Raw genomic sequence first — 17,165 nt, 5'->3', positions numbered from 1 at the left:
TCCATCTCATTAAAAATGTCATTGGAATTTGGATTGAAATTGCATTGTATCTATAGCTGAATTTTGGTAGAACAGCCATTTTTACAATGTTGAGTCTTCCTATCCATGAACAAGGTATGTTTTTCCACTTATGTAGGTCTTTTTTGGTTTCTTGCAGTAGTGTCTTATAGTTTCCTTTGTATAGGTCTTTTATGTCTCTGGTTAGATTTATTCCTAAGTATTTTATCTTCTTGGGGGCTATTGTAAATGGTATTGATTGGATGATTTCCTCTTCGATGTTCTTTTGGTTGTTGTAGAGGAATCCAACTGATTTTTGTATATTTATCTTGTATCCTAATACTCTGCTGAACTCTTCTTTAGTTTCAGTAGTTTTCCTGAGGATTCTTTAGGGTTTTCTGTGTATAAGATCATGTCATCTGCAAGTAGAGATACTTTTACTTCTTCCTTACCAATCTGGATGCCCTTTATTTCTTTATCTAGCCTCATTGCTCTGGCTTGGACCTCCAGCACAATGTTGAATAAGAGTGGTGATAAAGGGGTTCTTGTCTGGTTCCCATTCTCAAGGGGAATGCTTTCAGACTCTTTCCATTTAGGATGATGTTGTCTGTTGGCTTTGTTATGTTAAGGAATTTTCTTTCTATTTCTATTTTGCTGAGAGTTTTTTATCATGAATGAGTGTTGAACTTTAGCAAATGCCTTTTCTGCATCAATTGATAAAATCATGTGATTCTGGTCTTTTGTTTATGTGATAAAAAAAGAAAGATTTTCTTTCTTTTTTTATCACATAAACAAAGACAAGAATCACATGATTGTGATAGATTACATTAATTGTTTTTCTAACGTTGAACCATCCCTGCATACCTGGTATGAATCCCACTTGCTCATGGTGAATTATTTTTTTGATATGTTGTTGAATTCTATTGGCTAGAATTTTGTTTATTGGCTAGAATTCTTGCATCTAAGTTCATAAGGGATATAGGTCTGTAATTTTCTTTTTTTGTGGTGTCTTTACCTGGTTTTGGTATCAGGGATATGCTGGCTTCATAGAATGAGTTTGGGAGTATTCTGTCCTTTTCTATGCTCTGAAATAGCTTTAGTAGCAGCGGTGTTAACTCATTTCTGAAAGTTTTGTAGAATTCTCCAGTGAAGTCGTCTGGGCCAGGGTTTTTATTTGTTGGGAGTTTTTAAATTACCTTTTTCAATATCTTTTTTTTTTTTGTTATGGGTTTATTTAGTTGTTCTACCTCTCTTTGTGTTAATTTAGTTAGGTAATGTGTTCCTAGGAATTCATCTACTTCTTCTAGGTTTTCAAATTTGTTGGAGTACAATTTTTTGTAGTAATCTGATGTGATTTTTTGAATTTCAGCTGGATCTGTTTTGATGTCACCTATCTCATTTCTTATTCAGGTTATTTGCTTCCTCTCCTGTTTTTCTTTTGTCAGTTTGGCCAATGGTTTATCTATTTTGTTAATTTTTTCAAAGAACCAGCTTTTGGTCTTGTTAACTCTTTCAATTATTTTTCTGTTCTCTATTTCATTTAATTCTGCTTTAATTTTTATTATTTTTTTTCTTTTGGTGGCTTTTTCTTTTTTTGCTCTCCATTTGTTCAAGGTGTAGGGATAATTCTTTGATTTTGGCCCTTTCTTCTTTTTGGATGTGTGCATTTATTGGTATAAATCAACCTCTGAGCACTGCTTTAGCTGTGTCCCAAAGGTTGTGATAGGAAGTGTTTTCATTCTCATTGGATTCTATGAATTTTTTTATTCCATCCTTAATTTCTTCTATAGCCCAGTCATTTTTTGATGAGGTACTGTTCAGTTTCCAAGTGTTTGATTTTTTTTCTGTTATTGATTTCTACTTTTATGACTTTATGGTCAGAGAAGATGCTTGGTAATATTTCAGTGTTTTGGGTTCTGTTAAGGCATGCTTTGTGACCTAATATGTGGTCTGTTCTAGAGAATGTTCCATGTGCATTGGAAACCAGAGTATACTTGGCTGCTGTTGGGTGGAGTATTCTGTATATGTCTATGAGGTGGAGTTGGTTGATTGTGGCATTTAGATCTCCTGTGTCTTTATTGGGCTTCTTTCTGGATGTTCTGTCCTTCACCGAAAGTGGTGTGTTGAAGTCTCATACTATTATTATGGAGCTATGTATCTCACCTTTCAATACTGTTAGAGTTTGTTTTATGTATCTTGGAGCCCTGTCATTGGGAGTGCATAAATATTTAATATGGCTATATCCTCCTGGTGTATTGCCCCTTTAATCATTATATAGTGCCCTTCCTTATCCTTTACGGTGGATTTTGCTTTAAAGTCCATTTTGTCAGAAATTAATGTTGCCACTCCTGCTCTCTTTTGATTGTTGTTTGCTTGAGATATTTTTTCCATCCTTTGAGTTTTAGTTTGTTTGTGTCTAAGTCTAAGGTGTGTCTTTTGTAGGCAGAATATAGACGGATTTTTTTTTTAATCCATTCTGTCACTCTCTCTTTATTGGTGCACTTAGTCCATTTACATTCAGTGTAATTATGAACAGGTATGAGTTTAGTGCTGTCATTTTCATGTCTTTTTTTGTGTGGTGGTGTTGACAGTTTCGTTTTTCCACTTAATTGTTTGTGCTGAGTAGTTCTTCTTTATATATTTTCTTTTCCTCTTTTTCATTGTTGTTGATTTTGTTTTAGCTGAGTCTTTATGTTTTTCTTGTATTTTATTTTGATGTGTAGGCTTGTTAGTCTCCTGTGTGGTTACCTTAATATTTACTCCCGTTTTTCTAAGTTTAAACCAAACCTTTATTTCTTTGTGTCACCTAGACTTCCTCTCCATATGAAAGATCTATGACTATATTCTTAGTCCCTCTTTACTGTTTTAATGTTGTCATCTTTTACATTATGATTGGTGTTTCCCTGTTTTGAGTGTTTTTTTTTTTTTACCTTGATTTATTTTTATGATTTCCCTCTGTGGGTTAACACCTGGTTGCTCTGTCCTGTATTTCTAGTCTTGGGTTGATATCTGATGTTATTGATTTTCTAACCAGAGAACTCTCTTTAGTATTTATTGTAGTTTTGGTTTGGTTTTTGCAAAGTCCCTTAACTTCTGTTTATCTGGAAATGTCCTAATTTCGCCTTCATATTTGAGAGACAGTTTTGCTGGATATAGGACTCTTGGATGGCAATTTTTTTCCTTCAGTGCTTTGTATATGTCATCCCATTGCCTTCTTGCCTGCATGGTTTCTGCTGAGTAGTCTGAGCTTATTCTTATTGCCTGTTCTTTGTAGGTGACTTTTCGTTTATCCCTAGCTGCTCTTAAAATTCTCTCTTTATCTTTGGTTTTGGCAAGTTTGATTATAATATGCCTTTGTGACTTTCTTTTGGGATCTGCCTTATGTGGAGTTTGAGGAGCATCTTGGATAGATATCTTCTCATCTTTCATGATATCAGGGAAGTTTTCTGCCAGCAAACCTTCAACAATTCCCTCAGTATTTTCTGTTATCCCTCCCTGTTTGATACTCCAATCATTTGTAGTTTATTTCTCTTGATAGAGTCCCACATGATTCTTTGGGTTTCTTCATTTTTTAAAATTCTTTCATCTGATTTTTCTTTGAATATATTGTTGTTAAGTGTTTTATCTTCAGTCTCACTAATTCTGACTTCCATTTCTTCAATTCTGCTCCTCTGACTTTCTATTGAGTTGTCTAATTCTGTAATTTTATTATCTCCTGAATTTCTGATTGCTGTCTCTCTATGGATTCTTGTAGCCTATTAAATTTTTCATTATGCTCTTGAATAACCTTCTTAATTTCCTCCACTGTTTTATCTGTGTGTTCCTTCACTTGTTCTGTGTTTTGCCTGATCTCTTGAAGAATTCTGTAAATTAACCTTTTGTATTCTGCCTATGGTAGTTCCAGGAAGACCTCTTTGTCTGGAAGATCCCTTGATACTTTGTTTTGAGAGCTTGTTGAAGTGATTATGGCCTGCTTCTGTATGTCATTTGATATTGACTGCTGTCTCTGAGCCATCTATAAGTTATTGTATTAATTTATTTTATGTTTGTTTACTGTATCCTAGCTTCTTGATTTGTTTTGTCTTGATATGCCCAATTAGGCTGCTTGAGAGAGCTAGCTTGATTATTTGTGCCTTGAAGCTCTAACATCCTGTCACCAGATGACTAGCGCTGTTACCAGGTATATGAACCTAGGAGCCCATTCACTTTTCTTGTATGGATTCATCTTAGGTGTGTAGGTAGTTGGTCACCAAGTGTGTGTTGCAGGCTCTGTCCCACAGTCTTAGAGGGGCTGGGGTGATTGTTGTAGGCACAGGTATCTGGTTGCAGCAGGGGGTCTCACTCTGAACAAGGCAGGGGACTGAAAACCATCCCCTGAGTGTCTGTGAGGAAAGCATGTTCCCGTTCCCTAGAGCACACAGGTGGGTGGATTCTGCAGCCAGACTGTGGGCACCCAATGCTTTTGGTTGTAAGGACTGGGAGGGACCACTTATCCTTGGACCCCTGTCGTGGGTAGCTAGGTGGCATGGGTGGGTGGTAAGGACGCTGTGTAATAGGCAGAGCAGTGTCAAACTTCAAAAACCTGCCTCTTCACCTCACAGCTGAAACATTTAAAGTCAGATCTCAGTCACATACACCACTGCAGTCTGCTAACAAGGGCCTAATTTCCCGAAATAGGCCCACACAGGTCCATGCAGTGGTGAAAGGCATTTGTACCTGGACAGGAGTCACTTCTGCCCTGAGTTCCTAGCTTAGGGGAGTTGGCAGGTTATCTTTTCCCCCAATTGTTAATTTGTTCCTTCCCCAAGGCCAGAAAATGGCCTTGTCGAAGGTGTTCCTCTTTTCCACTGACCCTTCCCTCTGCCAAGCATGATGTCCTTCTCCAGGGACTGATCCCTCCTGACAACATATCCAAAGTATGTAAGACGCATTCTTACCATCCTTGCCTCTAAGGAGCATTCTGGCTGCACTTCTTCCAAGGCAGATTTGTTCGTCCTTTTGGCAGTCCATGGTATATTCAACATTCTTCGCCAACACCACAATTCAAAGGCATCAACTCTTCTTCGGTCTTCCTTGTTCATTGCCCAGCTTTCACATGCATATAATGCAATTGAAACTATCATGGCTTGGGTCAGGAGCGCCTTAGTCTTCAGGGTGACATCTTTGCTCTTCAACACATTGAAGAGGTCCTTTGCAGCAGATTTATGCAATGCAATGCAACTTTTGGTTTCTCGACTGCTGCTTCCATGACTGTTGATTGTGGATCCAAGTAAAATGAAATCATTGACAACTTCAACCTTTTCTCCGTTTATCATGTTGTTGCTCATTGGGCTGGGGGCACGGTAAATTAGACACAAGTACTTAGCTTTTGCCGAGAGCACTGTTCTCTGATTCCAGAGGCATGATCAGACTGTGCTCCTTGTTTTCTCTCCCTGAGGAAACAGTGTCCTGGACACTAATGCCAGCCCTGCTGCGGCTGCTCCAGGGGATGGTCCCAGAGGGGCTCCGGGTTCCGCCAATTCAGGTCCGGGAACTCCTCGCCACTTCTAAGCCATCTCCCCCTCCCCCTGCTGCTCGGTCTGATAACCTAACTTTGCCTTTGATGTTCAGAGCTCCTAGCTTGTCATATGTACAATCGATTCACTTGTTTTTTCAGGTTTTTGTTGTAAGAGGGGTGACTGGAAGTGTCTGACTACTCCGCCATCTTGGCCCCATCTCCTGCTGTAAGTGTTTGATAAAAGTGTCCTAGAATACCATTGTAAGCCCCCTGGAGTGTAAAAATTATGGTGTGGGGCTCATCTAGGGTGGCAGACCCAGACAGGCCTTGAGCCAGGCACTCTACCCAGGGAAGGTGTCCTAGGAAGTTCTTTCTAATTGTCCATGCTTAGAACACCATGGAGCATCCTGAAAGCTAACAGTGCTCCGTTGGCCACAGTGATTGGACCGGGGATTGGTGTCCTGCCAAGAGATGCCAATACGGCTTCTTCTTATTGGGTGGTACTAAACATTCTGTTTACTTCCTTTCTGCTAGGGGAGCTTGAATGTGAGCTGCACAGAGAGAAGCAGAGACACTGGGGGGAGGTGCTGTGTGCACAGCTGGGATGAGACATGGTCTGGGTTTCTGCTAAGCCTGTTGCACAACCCAGGCTAGAAAGTGCAGAAACTCAGAAGTCAAGGTGTGGCTGCTGAAGTGCTAAATATTCTTAAAAGAAATGCCATTATTTAAGGGTTTGTGTGCTGTCTTCCTACCATCTTGAAGAGCCTAATGATAGTGTGGAGTGAGAAAAGAGCAAAAATTTCAGAGATATAACATTATTTTGAAGAAGTTTTGGCTTTCCCATAAAAATATTCACTATTCCTATTACTTTAACCTTTACCACCAGTTTTCCTCCCCCTTACCTGCCTCCTGTACCCCCCTCCACCCTGGGTCACTGTGAGTCAGAATCAACTTGACAGCCATGGGTTTTGGCCTCCCATAATGAATACAGACAGGGACAGAGCTGATTTCTTGGGTATTTGCTTAGAGACCTACATTTTATAAGATCTTAGGGTTGGAAGGGATGTAGGGATTCCTCAAGTCCCCAAGAGGGCAAGGATCGGCACTACGTCATCTCCAGCCTCTCCTGCAACCTCCTTCATATCCTGGGGTCCACTATTTCTGGGGAGCCCCTGGATGGCACAAACAGTTAAGTGCTCGGTTTTGAGCTGAAAGATTGGTGGTTGGAACTCACTCAGAGGCCTTGGAAGACAGGCCCAGTGATCTGCTTCTGAAAGGTTATAGCCTTGAAAACCCTGTAGAGCACAGGTCTACTGTGCACACATGGTGTCTCCACGAGTTCCAATTGACTTGATGGCAACTAACAACAACTCTTGGGAGCCTCACTTCTGTTGGACGGCCCTGGTTTTAAGATGTTTTCCTTGTATTTAGGCAAAATCTGTTCTCTGTAAGTTTCATTCATAGGTTCTTTTTCTGGCCTCTGGGACAGCGTATACCCCTGGTCCACCCACCGTACAGTTCCTTGGATATTTGAAAACGGAGATTTTGATTTCTCCCTTCAGGGTTAGAATTCTGTTCCTTCACTCTCCTCAAGGATGACATGGTTTTTAGGCCTCTCCCTGGTAAGGTTTGCCCCTCTGCTCTCTTCAGTTTGTCCCATTCCTTCTTGAGGGGTGGTCCCAGAACAGAGCACCACGCTCACCTGGGGTCTGACCACCACAGCTGTGGTTATATTGTCTACATCTGGACACCCACCACTCTTTTAAGGTTGTGGTAAGCTAAATTTCCAGGTCCTCTTTTTCAAATAAGATAGTTTCTCCAGCCTGTGTTTATGTAATGGGTTCTTTCAATCAAAAGCTGTTCTAGTATGTTCCTGTTAAATTTCTTCCTAGGTTAATCCTGGAAGGCAGCACTGTGTGAAACATACAATAAGGTTTTAGAGAAAGGCAGACCTGGATTCAGATCTGTGTCCATCATATTAGCTGTGTGATCTTGGGGCAAATATTTAACTTCTCTGAACCTCGACTTCTCTAACTGTAGAACGAAATAAAACACTCGTAACCCACTTGTCTTTTTCCTATCTTCACTACAGATTGAAAAAACTAAATTCTCAAGTTCTCAGTCTCCCTTAAAGCTTAAGTGACCATGTGTCAGCTTCGCCTGGTCAATGATGCATAAATGAAGTGTGCTGGAGATTTCTGGAGAAGCTTCTTCATTTAGATGAAAGGGGTAGTTGTGGCTAGCACTTGCCCTTCTCCCCTGTCTCATGCTGTGAATGCAGATGAAATGGCTGGAGCTGCAGCATCTATCTAGTGATCACGGTGGACAAGCCAAGAGTACTACAGAGATATCATCCTTGACAGTGCAGAGCTGCTGAATCAACACCTGTGGCAGCATCCAGACATTATTATTGTTGTTGTTGGGTGACGTTGAGTTAATTTTTGACTCATATTGACCCTATGTGACGGATAGTAGTGACCCATAGGGTTTTCTAGCTTGTAATTTTTACAGGAAGGAGCTCTGGTGGTGCAATGGTTAAAGCACTTGGCTGCTAACCAAAAGGTCGGTGGTTCGAACCACCAACTGCTCCATGGGAGAAAGATGCGGCAGTCTGCTTCCGTAAAGATTTACAGCCTTGAAAACCCTATGGGGCACTTCTACTCTGTCCTATAGTGTTGCTGTGAGTTGAAATGGACTAGACGGCAATGGATTTCGTTTTTGGTTTTGGAATCTTTATGAGAACAGATAGCCAAGTATTTCTCCTTTGAAGCTGCTGGGAGAGTTCAAACAGCCAACCTTTCAATTAACAGCTGAGTACTTTATCTGTTACACCACCAGGGCTCCTTATTATTACATGAGGGGAAATGCCCTATTGTTTAACCAGCCAAATATATGCTTAACTGATTCAACTGACTTGAAGTGTTGTGGTAAGGATCAGGGACTGTGCTAAATGTATATGGATTGGCTGGTTTAGTTACTTATTATTCATTCCTGTTACAATACATCCTTTGGTTATCACAGCTCATTACTCCAGTCCCTGAGATTTCTTTGAATTATAATCTCTGACTCAAATTACTGGACGTTCTTTAGAGCTCTGTGAAACCTGTAATATTTAATAATATTCCTCATTATTTAAAACATTGGTGGACATGGCAAAGTAGGGCCCCATAGCCCACCAATAGAGACCTTTCTGTTAGTGTGGGGATGTTCACCCAGCTATGGATATACCTGGTTGAGCTGTAATTCCACCCATACATCTCTATCTTGTGCCCAAGAAGCTCATGAGATGTCCCACCCTTTCAGTGAAATAAAAATTTACTGTACCCTGATTAAAAAAACAGAAAACAACAAATGTTGACGAGGATGTGGGGAGAGTGGGACTCTTATTCATTGCTGGTGGGACTGTAAAATGGTACAACCACTACGGAAAACGGTTTGGTGCTTCCTCAAAAAACTAGAACTAGAGCTACCTTAGAACCCAGCAACCCCACTCCTAGGAATATACCCCAGAGAACTAAAACAACTGACAAGACCAGATTTATGCACTTAGTGGTTAAGAGCAGCAGCTGCTAACCAAAAGGATGGCAGTTCAAATCCACCAGGCACTCCTTGGAAACCCTATGGGGCAGTTCTACTCTGTCCAACAGGGTCGCTATGATTCAGAATGGACTTGATGGCAGTGGGTTTTTTTTTTGGTTTTTCATATGTTCATTGCAGCTTTATTCATAATAGCAAAACAATGGAAACAGTTGAAGTGTCCATCAACAGATGAATGGATATGCAAATTGTGGTACATACGCACAATGGAATACTGCACAAACATAAAGAACAATGATGAGTCCTCTAATCATATTATAATATGTATAGACCTGGAAGGCATACTGCTAAGCGAAATAAATGAAGCATACAAGGAAAAATATTGTATGATCCCTCTTTTATAAGACAAGAACAGAGAAATATAGAGAGACCAATATTCATTGGTGGTTACCAGGGAGGAGAAAGGGGGAGGGGTAATTACACTTTAGAACTTAGAGACTTGTTGCTTTTGGTGATGGGAAATGTGGCTCCCACTGTGGAAGTAGTGAGCACAGCACAACCATAATAAAGACAAGCGTTTGAGCACAAATAGGAGGGTATAGACACAATTAAAGAGGATGCTGACAGAGTGTGATAAATTTAACTAGTGTCAATGAAAAATTTATTTGGAAATTTGTAAAAAAAAATTCACTGGGGGATATACAATTTTGCAACAACGGTAATAACAACTGAAAATATGTGTTTGGTTACATAGATACATAATAAGTATGCATAAATATGTACAGGAAGGCATATATGAATAACTGTAGGTATATGTATATATTTGTTTATGTGTGCTGCATATATTTTCAAGTATAAAACAAAGCACATGGGGGTACAGTTATGAATACTTCCTAGACAAACCAAACACCTTAAAGGATTGGTCTACTGGATTTGAGGGCTTAGAACTATAGTCTCATGGGGCAACTCAGTCAATGGGCATAATATAGTCCATGAAGACAATGTTCTATATCCTAGTTTGGTGAGTAGAGTCTGGGATCTTAAAAGCTTTCAAGCGGCCATCTAAGATACAACTATTGGTCTCTATTCATCCGGAGCTAGAGAAAGATGGAAAACAAAGACTCAAAGAAGAAACCAGTCTGCAGAACCAATAGTCTACCCAAACAATGACATCACCTACCTTGAGACTAGAAGAACTAGATGGTGCCTGGCTACCACCACTGACTGTTCTGACCAGGGCACAATAGATGGTCTTGAATAGAATGGGAGAAAAATGTTGAACAAAACTCAAATTCCTGAAAAAAGGTGTCATTGATTGAATTATGTCCTCCCCCAAAATATGTGTATTAACTTGCTTAGGCCATGATTCCCAGTGCTCTTTGGTTGTCCTCTCTTTTGTGATTGTAATTTTATGTTGAGAGGATTAGGGTGGGATTGTAACACCACCCTTACTCAGATCCAAAGTAAAGGGAATTTCCCTGGGGTGTGGCCTGCAGCAACATTTATCTCTCAAGAGATAAAGGAAAGAGAAGCCAGCAGAGAGTTGGGGACCTCATACAATCAAGAAAGCACCATCAGGTGCAGAGTGCATCCTTTGGACCTGGAGTTCCTGCGCCTGAGAAGCTCCTCGACCATGGGAAGATTGAAGACAAGGACCTTCTAGAGCCGACAGAGAGAGAAAGCCTTCCCCTGCAGCTGACACCTTAAATTTGGACTTTTAGCCTACTTTAACATGAGGAAATAAATTTCTCTTTGTTAAAGCCATCCACTTGTGGTATTTCTGTTATGGCAGCACTAGATGACTAACACAAAAGGCTAGACTTAGTGGACCGGTAGAGACTAGATGAACCCCCGAGACTATCACCCTGAGATACTCTTTAAACTTGGAATTCAAATCACTCCCAGAGGTTACCTTTCAGCCAAATGACAGATTGGTCCATAAAATAAATGTCACCCGTGAGTACCATGCTCCTCAAAATAATTTTCTAGATGAAACCAAATGGTTAACATTTACCCTAGACCACAGATGAGAGGGTTAGGGGGTACAGGGAAGCTAGATTAATAGAAACAACACAACCAAAATGAAAGTAATGAGAATACTGATATATTATGAAGAATGTAACCAATGCCACCGAACAACATGTAGAAATTGTTAAATGAGAACCTAATTTCCTGTGTAAACATTCACCAAAAACACAATAAAATATTTTTAAAAAATGTAAAAAAAAAAAGAAAATTCACTGTACCCATGGAGTGTCTTTATGCACTAGTGTAACCCTCTCCCTGCCCCAGCCCAACCACCAAAGTAAATGCCAGCATCATGGAGTAAGCACTGGGGTAGATGTGGAATCTTGGCTCAACCCTTGTGTCACGCACTCTGTTCTAGAGGACAAGGGATATGATGAGATAGGTGCTTGTGAGGAGGGTCTGGGCAGTTGATGGATTTTAAAGAGCACTTGCAGTCCTTGAAGGGTGCTGGGTGAAGTAATAACCTTTTACTGCACATCTAACCCGCTTACATACAAACGGAAGAAATGATGAAGTAAATGAGCTGAGCAGAAGATTCCAAAGGGCACGTCGAGAAGACAAAGTACAGTATTATAATGAACTGTGCAAAGGCCTGGACTTAGAAAACCAAAAGGGAAGAGCACGCTCGGCATTTCTCAAACTGAAAAAATTCAAGTTGCAATATTGAAGGATTTTTTGGGGAAAATATTAAATGATGCAGGAAGCATCAAAAGAAGATGGAAGGAATACACAGAGTCACTATACCAAAAAGAATTGGCCGACGTGTAACCATTTCACAGGTAGCATATGATCAGGAACCGATAGTACCAAAGGAAGAAGTCTAAGCTGCACCGAAGGCACTGGCGAAAAACAAGCCTCCAGAAACTGACAGAACACCAGTTGAGATGTTTCAACAAACTGATGCAACCCTGGAAGTGCTCACTCATCTACGCCAAGAAATTTGGAAGACAGCTATGTGGCTAATTGAGTGGAAGAGATCCATATTTATGCCTATTCAAAAAAAGCTGATCCAACTGAATACGGAAATTATCGAACAATGTCATTAATAGCAAGCACAAGTAAAGTTTTGCTGATAATCATTCAAAAGTGGCTGCAGCAGTACATCAATACGGAACTGCCAGAAATTCAAGTCAGGTTCAGAAGAGGACGGGGAACGAGGGATATCTTTATGCTGATGTCAGGTGGATCCTGGCTGAAAGCAGAGAATACCAGAAAGATGTTTACCTGTGTTTTACTGACTATGCAAAGGCATTCGATTGTGTGGATCATAAGAAATTATGGATAACATTGCAAAGAGTGGGAATTCTAGGACACTTAATTGTGCTCATGAGGAAACTGTACGTAGATCAAGAGGCAGTCAGTTGTTTGAACAGAACAAGGGGATTCTGTGTGGTTTCAAGTCAGGAAATGTGTGTGTCAGGGTTGTATACTCTCACTATACTTATTCTATATGTATGCTGAGCAAATAATCCAAGAAGCCGGACTATGTGAACAACAACATGGTATCCAGATTGGAGGAAGACTCGTTAACAACCTGCATTATGCAGATGACACAACCTTGCTTGCTGAAAGTGAAGAGGACTTGAAGTACTTACTGATGAAGATCAAAGATCACAGCCTTCAGTATGGATTATACCTCAACATAAAGAAAACAAAAATCCTCACAACTGAACCAATAAGCAACATCATGATAAATGGAGAAAAGATTGAAGGTGTTAAGGATTTCATTTTACTTGGATCCACAATCAACACCCATGGAAGCGGCAGTCAAGAAACAAAACTATGCATTGCATTGGGCAAATCTGCTGCAAAAGAACTCTTTAAAGTGTTAAAAAACAAAGGTATCACCTTGAAGACTAAGGTGGGCCTGACCCGAACCATGGTGTTTTCAATTTGCCTCATATGCATTTGAAAGCTGGACGATGAATAAGGAAGACCAAGAACTAACACCTTGAAATTACGATGTTGGTGAAGAATATTGAATATGCCTTGGACTGCCAAAAGAATGAACAAATCTGCCTTGGAAGAAGTACAACCGGAATGATCATTAGAAGCAAGGATGGCGAGACTACGCCTCACGTACTTTGGACATGCTATCCGGAGGGATTAGTGCCTGGAGAAGGACATCATGCTTGGTAAAGTAGAGGGTGAGTGAAAAAGAGGAAGACCCTCCACGAGACGGATTGACACAGTGGCTGCAACACTGTGTTCAAACATAGCAACGATTGTGAGCATGGCACGGGACCAAGCAATGTTTTGTTCTGTTGTACACAGGGTTGCTATGAGTGGGAACCGAGTTGACGGTGCTTAAAAACAACACAGCTAACCTGTTGCCGTCGAGCTGATTCTGACTCCTAGTGACCCTATAGGACAGAGAACTGCCCCATAGGGTTTCCAAGGACTGGCTAGTGGATTTGAACTACTGACCTTTTGGTCAGCATTCTAGCTCTTAACCACTATGCCACCACACAGCTATTCCTATTCAGATTGGATGCCTGGAGCTGCTTTTCACAGTTGAGCTAAGAGGCCAACATGCCTAGATGCTTGTTCTTTTCATGCTCAAGGAGACTTTTCCTGGACCCACAGCTATTATTGCTATTGGCAGAGTCTGTTGCTTTTCTGTGACCCAAAATTTTCTAAAGGTCTTGGTTCCGAAAGACCTTCAGGTCCTGCGAACTGCAGGCTGTATAGGTGTCCCCTTCGCTGCAGAGCTACCCTGAGACCTACCCTCCACATTAGGGAAGCTGGTTCAGCCTGGCTGAGGGCAGTGTGGATGAGCTGGCTCCTTTTGGAGAGTCTGCTAGCTCTCAATGATCTTTTCTGGTATGGGGCCCAATGCACAGGCCACAGAGGGTGGCTGAGTCCTTATTACATGTGCCTCCCCCTCCCCCTTACCTGCCAGCTGATTGGACAGGGGTAGATATTTGACTGAAACTGGGTCAGATTATTTCTCCTAAAACTTCTAAAAGGGCCAACAGAGGTTTTCTCTCTGAGAATTTAGGAGTTAAGGGGCAACCCTTTTCCCACCCTGTATGCAGACTGAGCAGCAGAGAAAATTGGCCTCTTTGGAAAGCAAAATACAGCATGTAGGAGTAAAGAGTTTCAGGGTTTCTAATCTATGGTTGCAGAAGCTTCCTAAGGCTCTGCTGTGTTTCTGCTCTTGGGTTTCACAAGATACTGTGATGGTTGTGTGTCAACTTGACTGGGCCACGATTCTCAGTGGTTTGGCAATTATGATGTAGTTTTGCAGCTATGTCATGACGTAATTGCCTCCATAATAACATCTGATACAATGTAATCACCTCTATGAAGAGATCTGCTATGAGAAGCCAATCAGTTGGAAGGGAGTTTCCTTGCAGGTGTGGTCTGCATCCAATATATATGGACTTTCTAGTTTTTTTTTAGTAAAGCTCACTGGCTTTTGCTCCCTCTGGATCCTCATCTGATCTGACCTCTGGTTCTTGGGGTTTGAGCTAGCAGCTTACCTGCCAGCCCTGGGATTTGTCAGCCTTCACAGCCTGTGAACCAGAGGCCTGCTGTCTGACCTGCTGATCTTGGGTTCCCCAGTCCCTACAGGAATGTTTGAGTCAGAAGCCTCAATCCTGACCCACAGATTTAGGACTTTCCATCCTCTACAACCCCATGAGCCATTTCCTTGATATAAATCTGTCTCACTCTATACGCATGCTTCACTGGATTTGCTTCTCTAGAGAACCCAGCCTAAGACATATACCACCTGTGTTCTTAATAGATTCCTCACTTTTGTAGCCTAAGTTGGTCTGTTATTTACGACAAACAGGAAGACAGGGTATAATGATGAGGTGTTGGTGGACTCTGAAGTAGTGGCTATCTGCTTCTTATGCAACTAACTCCACCCACTCTTTGGCAAAGAAGCAGAGTGGAAAGAGCGTACATGGGCTGGCTTTTCCCACAGGTAGCTGCACTCACAAACAGGGTGGGCATTAGAAGTCACCAGGAATTGTGTCTTAGCTAAGACAGTCCATCCACTCTTAGCCTTCATTTTATAATGAATGGTTGACCTGTTATTTCCACAACTGGAAAAGCAGTTTGTCCTCAAATGTTCAAATTAAAAAAGGAACTTGGGGCCACAGAGTAGCCATGAGACTCAAGGGTGCTAACCTACCCTGCCTGATTTTTTAATGTATTGGCATTCAGGGCCATTTTGATTTTTTTTCTTTTTTGATGTTATGCAAGAACCCAAATTGAATCAAGAGGTGGAAAATGAAAATAGGTTTCTTACGGCACTATGCTTCTCCTCACAGTGTTTACCTCAGGTCATAACTGCCTGCTTCACTCTCTGAATGGCCCACTAGATTACAGACGTTGGAAGCAGGAACTTGTCTCCCACACTGTGGTGACTTTGGAACCTATCTACTTGATTCAGCTGAACTGTACTTCCCAGAATTCTCTTCTCTGTGTTTTCCAGTTAGGGGTGAGCACAAGAAGATTCTTGTGGGAAGCCTGGAGGGTAAAAACGAAGCCACATTTTGTAGCTCACACAAATTGTCCCTAATCTACCTCAGCTTCTCCATCTTAGCTATGTGTGTTTAGCTCCATTATGAAGGCCCCAGCCTCTGCATGACCCACACACCAAGGTCAAAAGTAACAAGAACAGACATGGGCTTGTCTATCCTCACTGGCCCCAGCTTGTTCTTGCTTCCCCCAGCTTTATATTCATCTTTCCTTCCTGACTGCCTGCCCTGTGGGCTTCAAGCCCCAGCATCAGGCACAAAGATGATAGTCCTATAAACCTATAAAGACTGCTTTTTATAAGGTGCCAATGATTTTTAAGGTCAAATCCCTTTAGATATATCTGTCTCTCAGTAGTTCTGCTTCTCTGACTAAACCCTGACGGATACATATTTATTCATTCAACCAACAAATATTAATTGAGCACCTACTATGTACCAGGCAGTAGGTTCTAAGTACTGGGGATATCAAACAACTCGCTGTCGTCAAGTTGATTCTGACTCAGCAACTCTATAGGACCGAGTAGAACTGCCCCGTAGGGTTTCCAAGGAGTGGCTGGTGGATTCAAACTACTGATCTTTTGTTTTGCTGCTGAGATCTTAATCACTGTACCACCAGGGCTCTGCTGGGATTATAGCAGTGAGTAAAACAAAATCCTGCCCTCAAGGAACTCCGCTATACTGTTGTATCCCCAAGAAACAACTCATTGCTGAATGAAAGAGTCCAGAGACTGGGCTCCAGTTTTGTCTCTTCATTAACAAAGTGTGTCCTTGAATCAAAATCCCTGAATCTCTCCATGTCTCAATTTCATTAGTAAATTAGGGAGACCAGCCTCCTAAACTCTCTCGCATATAAAGGAAGTGTTAGAGCAAATAGCAATTGAAAGACAGCTGAAAACTAAATAGCTCTAAACAAAAATAGAGTATCATTCCTTGAGATGACCCTGACTCCTCCATTCTCTCACGTCAGCTTCCTGAGAGCAAACAGTGGAAGGAAAGTTAATATGGAATTACACATTCTGTACGGGTCATCCACATGTGTGTAAAAAGATTTAAGTCAGCAAGAAAAGCGGAAGGTTTTCCTTTTACTATGTAAGACCAAGGTCATTTCAAAAAATAAACAACAGTCTAGGATATTGTCGTAATCTTTTATTATGTATCAAATTGTCTTCAACATAAGTTACAACCTGATCAAACAAGATAGACATTTTTATCTATTTAATGCCAAAAAAATTCTCTTTATGTACAATATCTTTTGTCTAGAGTCTAGCATATATAGTACCTTTCATTGCAGGATTTCTGCTTAACATAACAAGCAAAAACAGACAGTAAAAAAACAAAACAAAAACAAATTGAAGCAAATCAAATCCCCAAATTCCTCAACTACAAATGCCAATATCAAATAAAGCATTACAAAGACAAACATGGAATAACTTTTTGTTTAGAAATGCGGAATGAATACTAAAGTTAGTGGCAAAAGATAAGCCTGCGCGGGCAAATGTTCCTGCTCAGGGGTAAGGGCGACCCTAGACCATGTCGCGGCTCCTGCGGATGGCACAGCACAGGATCATGCTGAAGATCATGCCGAAAATCTGCAAGACAGAAGGGACGTGGCA

At 41.1% G+C, this 17,165-nt stretch overlaps 1 protein-coding gene across 1 annotated transcript in view; it reads right to left on the bottom strand.

Annotated features, from left to right (window-relative positions):
- Nucleotides 1–16,683: 16,683 nt before the first annotated feature.
- CD9 (CD9 molecule) overlaps nucleotides 16,684–17,165 on the bottom strand; it is a 39,432-nt gene continuing 38,950 nt past the window's right edge. The window contains exon 8 of the mRNA XM_049882258.1: nucleotides 16,684–17,141. Coding sequence (XP_049738215.1) covers nucleotides 17,076–17,141 — 66 coding nt within the window. The 3' untranslated portion in view covers nucleotides 16,684–17,075. The remainder of the gene's footprint in view (nucleotides 17,142–17,165) is intronic.

Source organism: Elephas maximus, chromosome 4 (assembly GCF_024166365.1).
Source record: "Elephas maximus indicus isolate mEleMax1 chromosome 4, mEleMax1 primary haplotype, whole genome shotgun sequence".
NCBI classification, from domain to species: domain Eukaryota; kingdom Metazoa; phylum Chordata; class Mammalia; order Proboscidea; family Elephantidae; genus Elephas; species Elephas maximus.
Note: the sequence above shows the minus strand (reverse complement) of the source record. Positions and strands in the feature narration are given on the sequence as shown.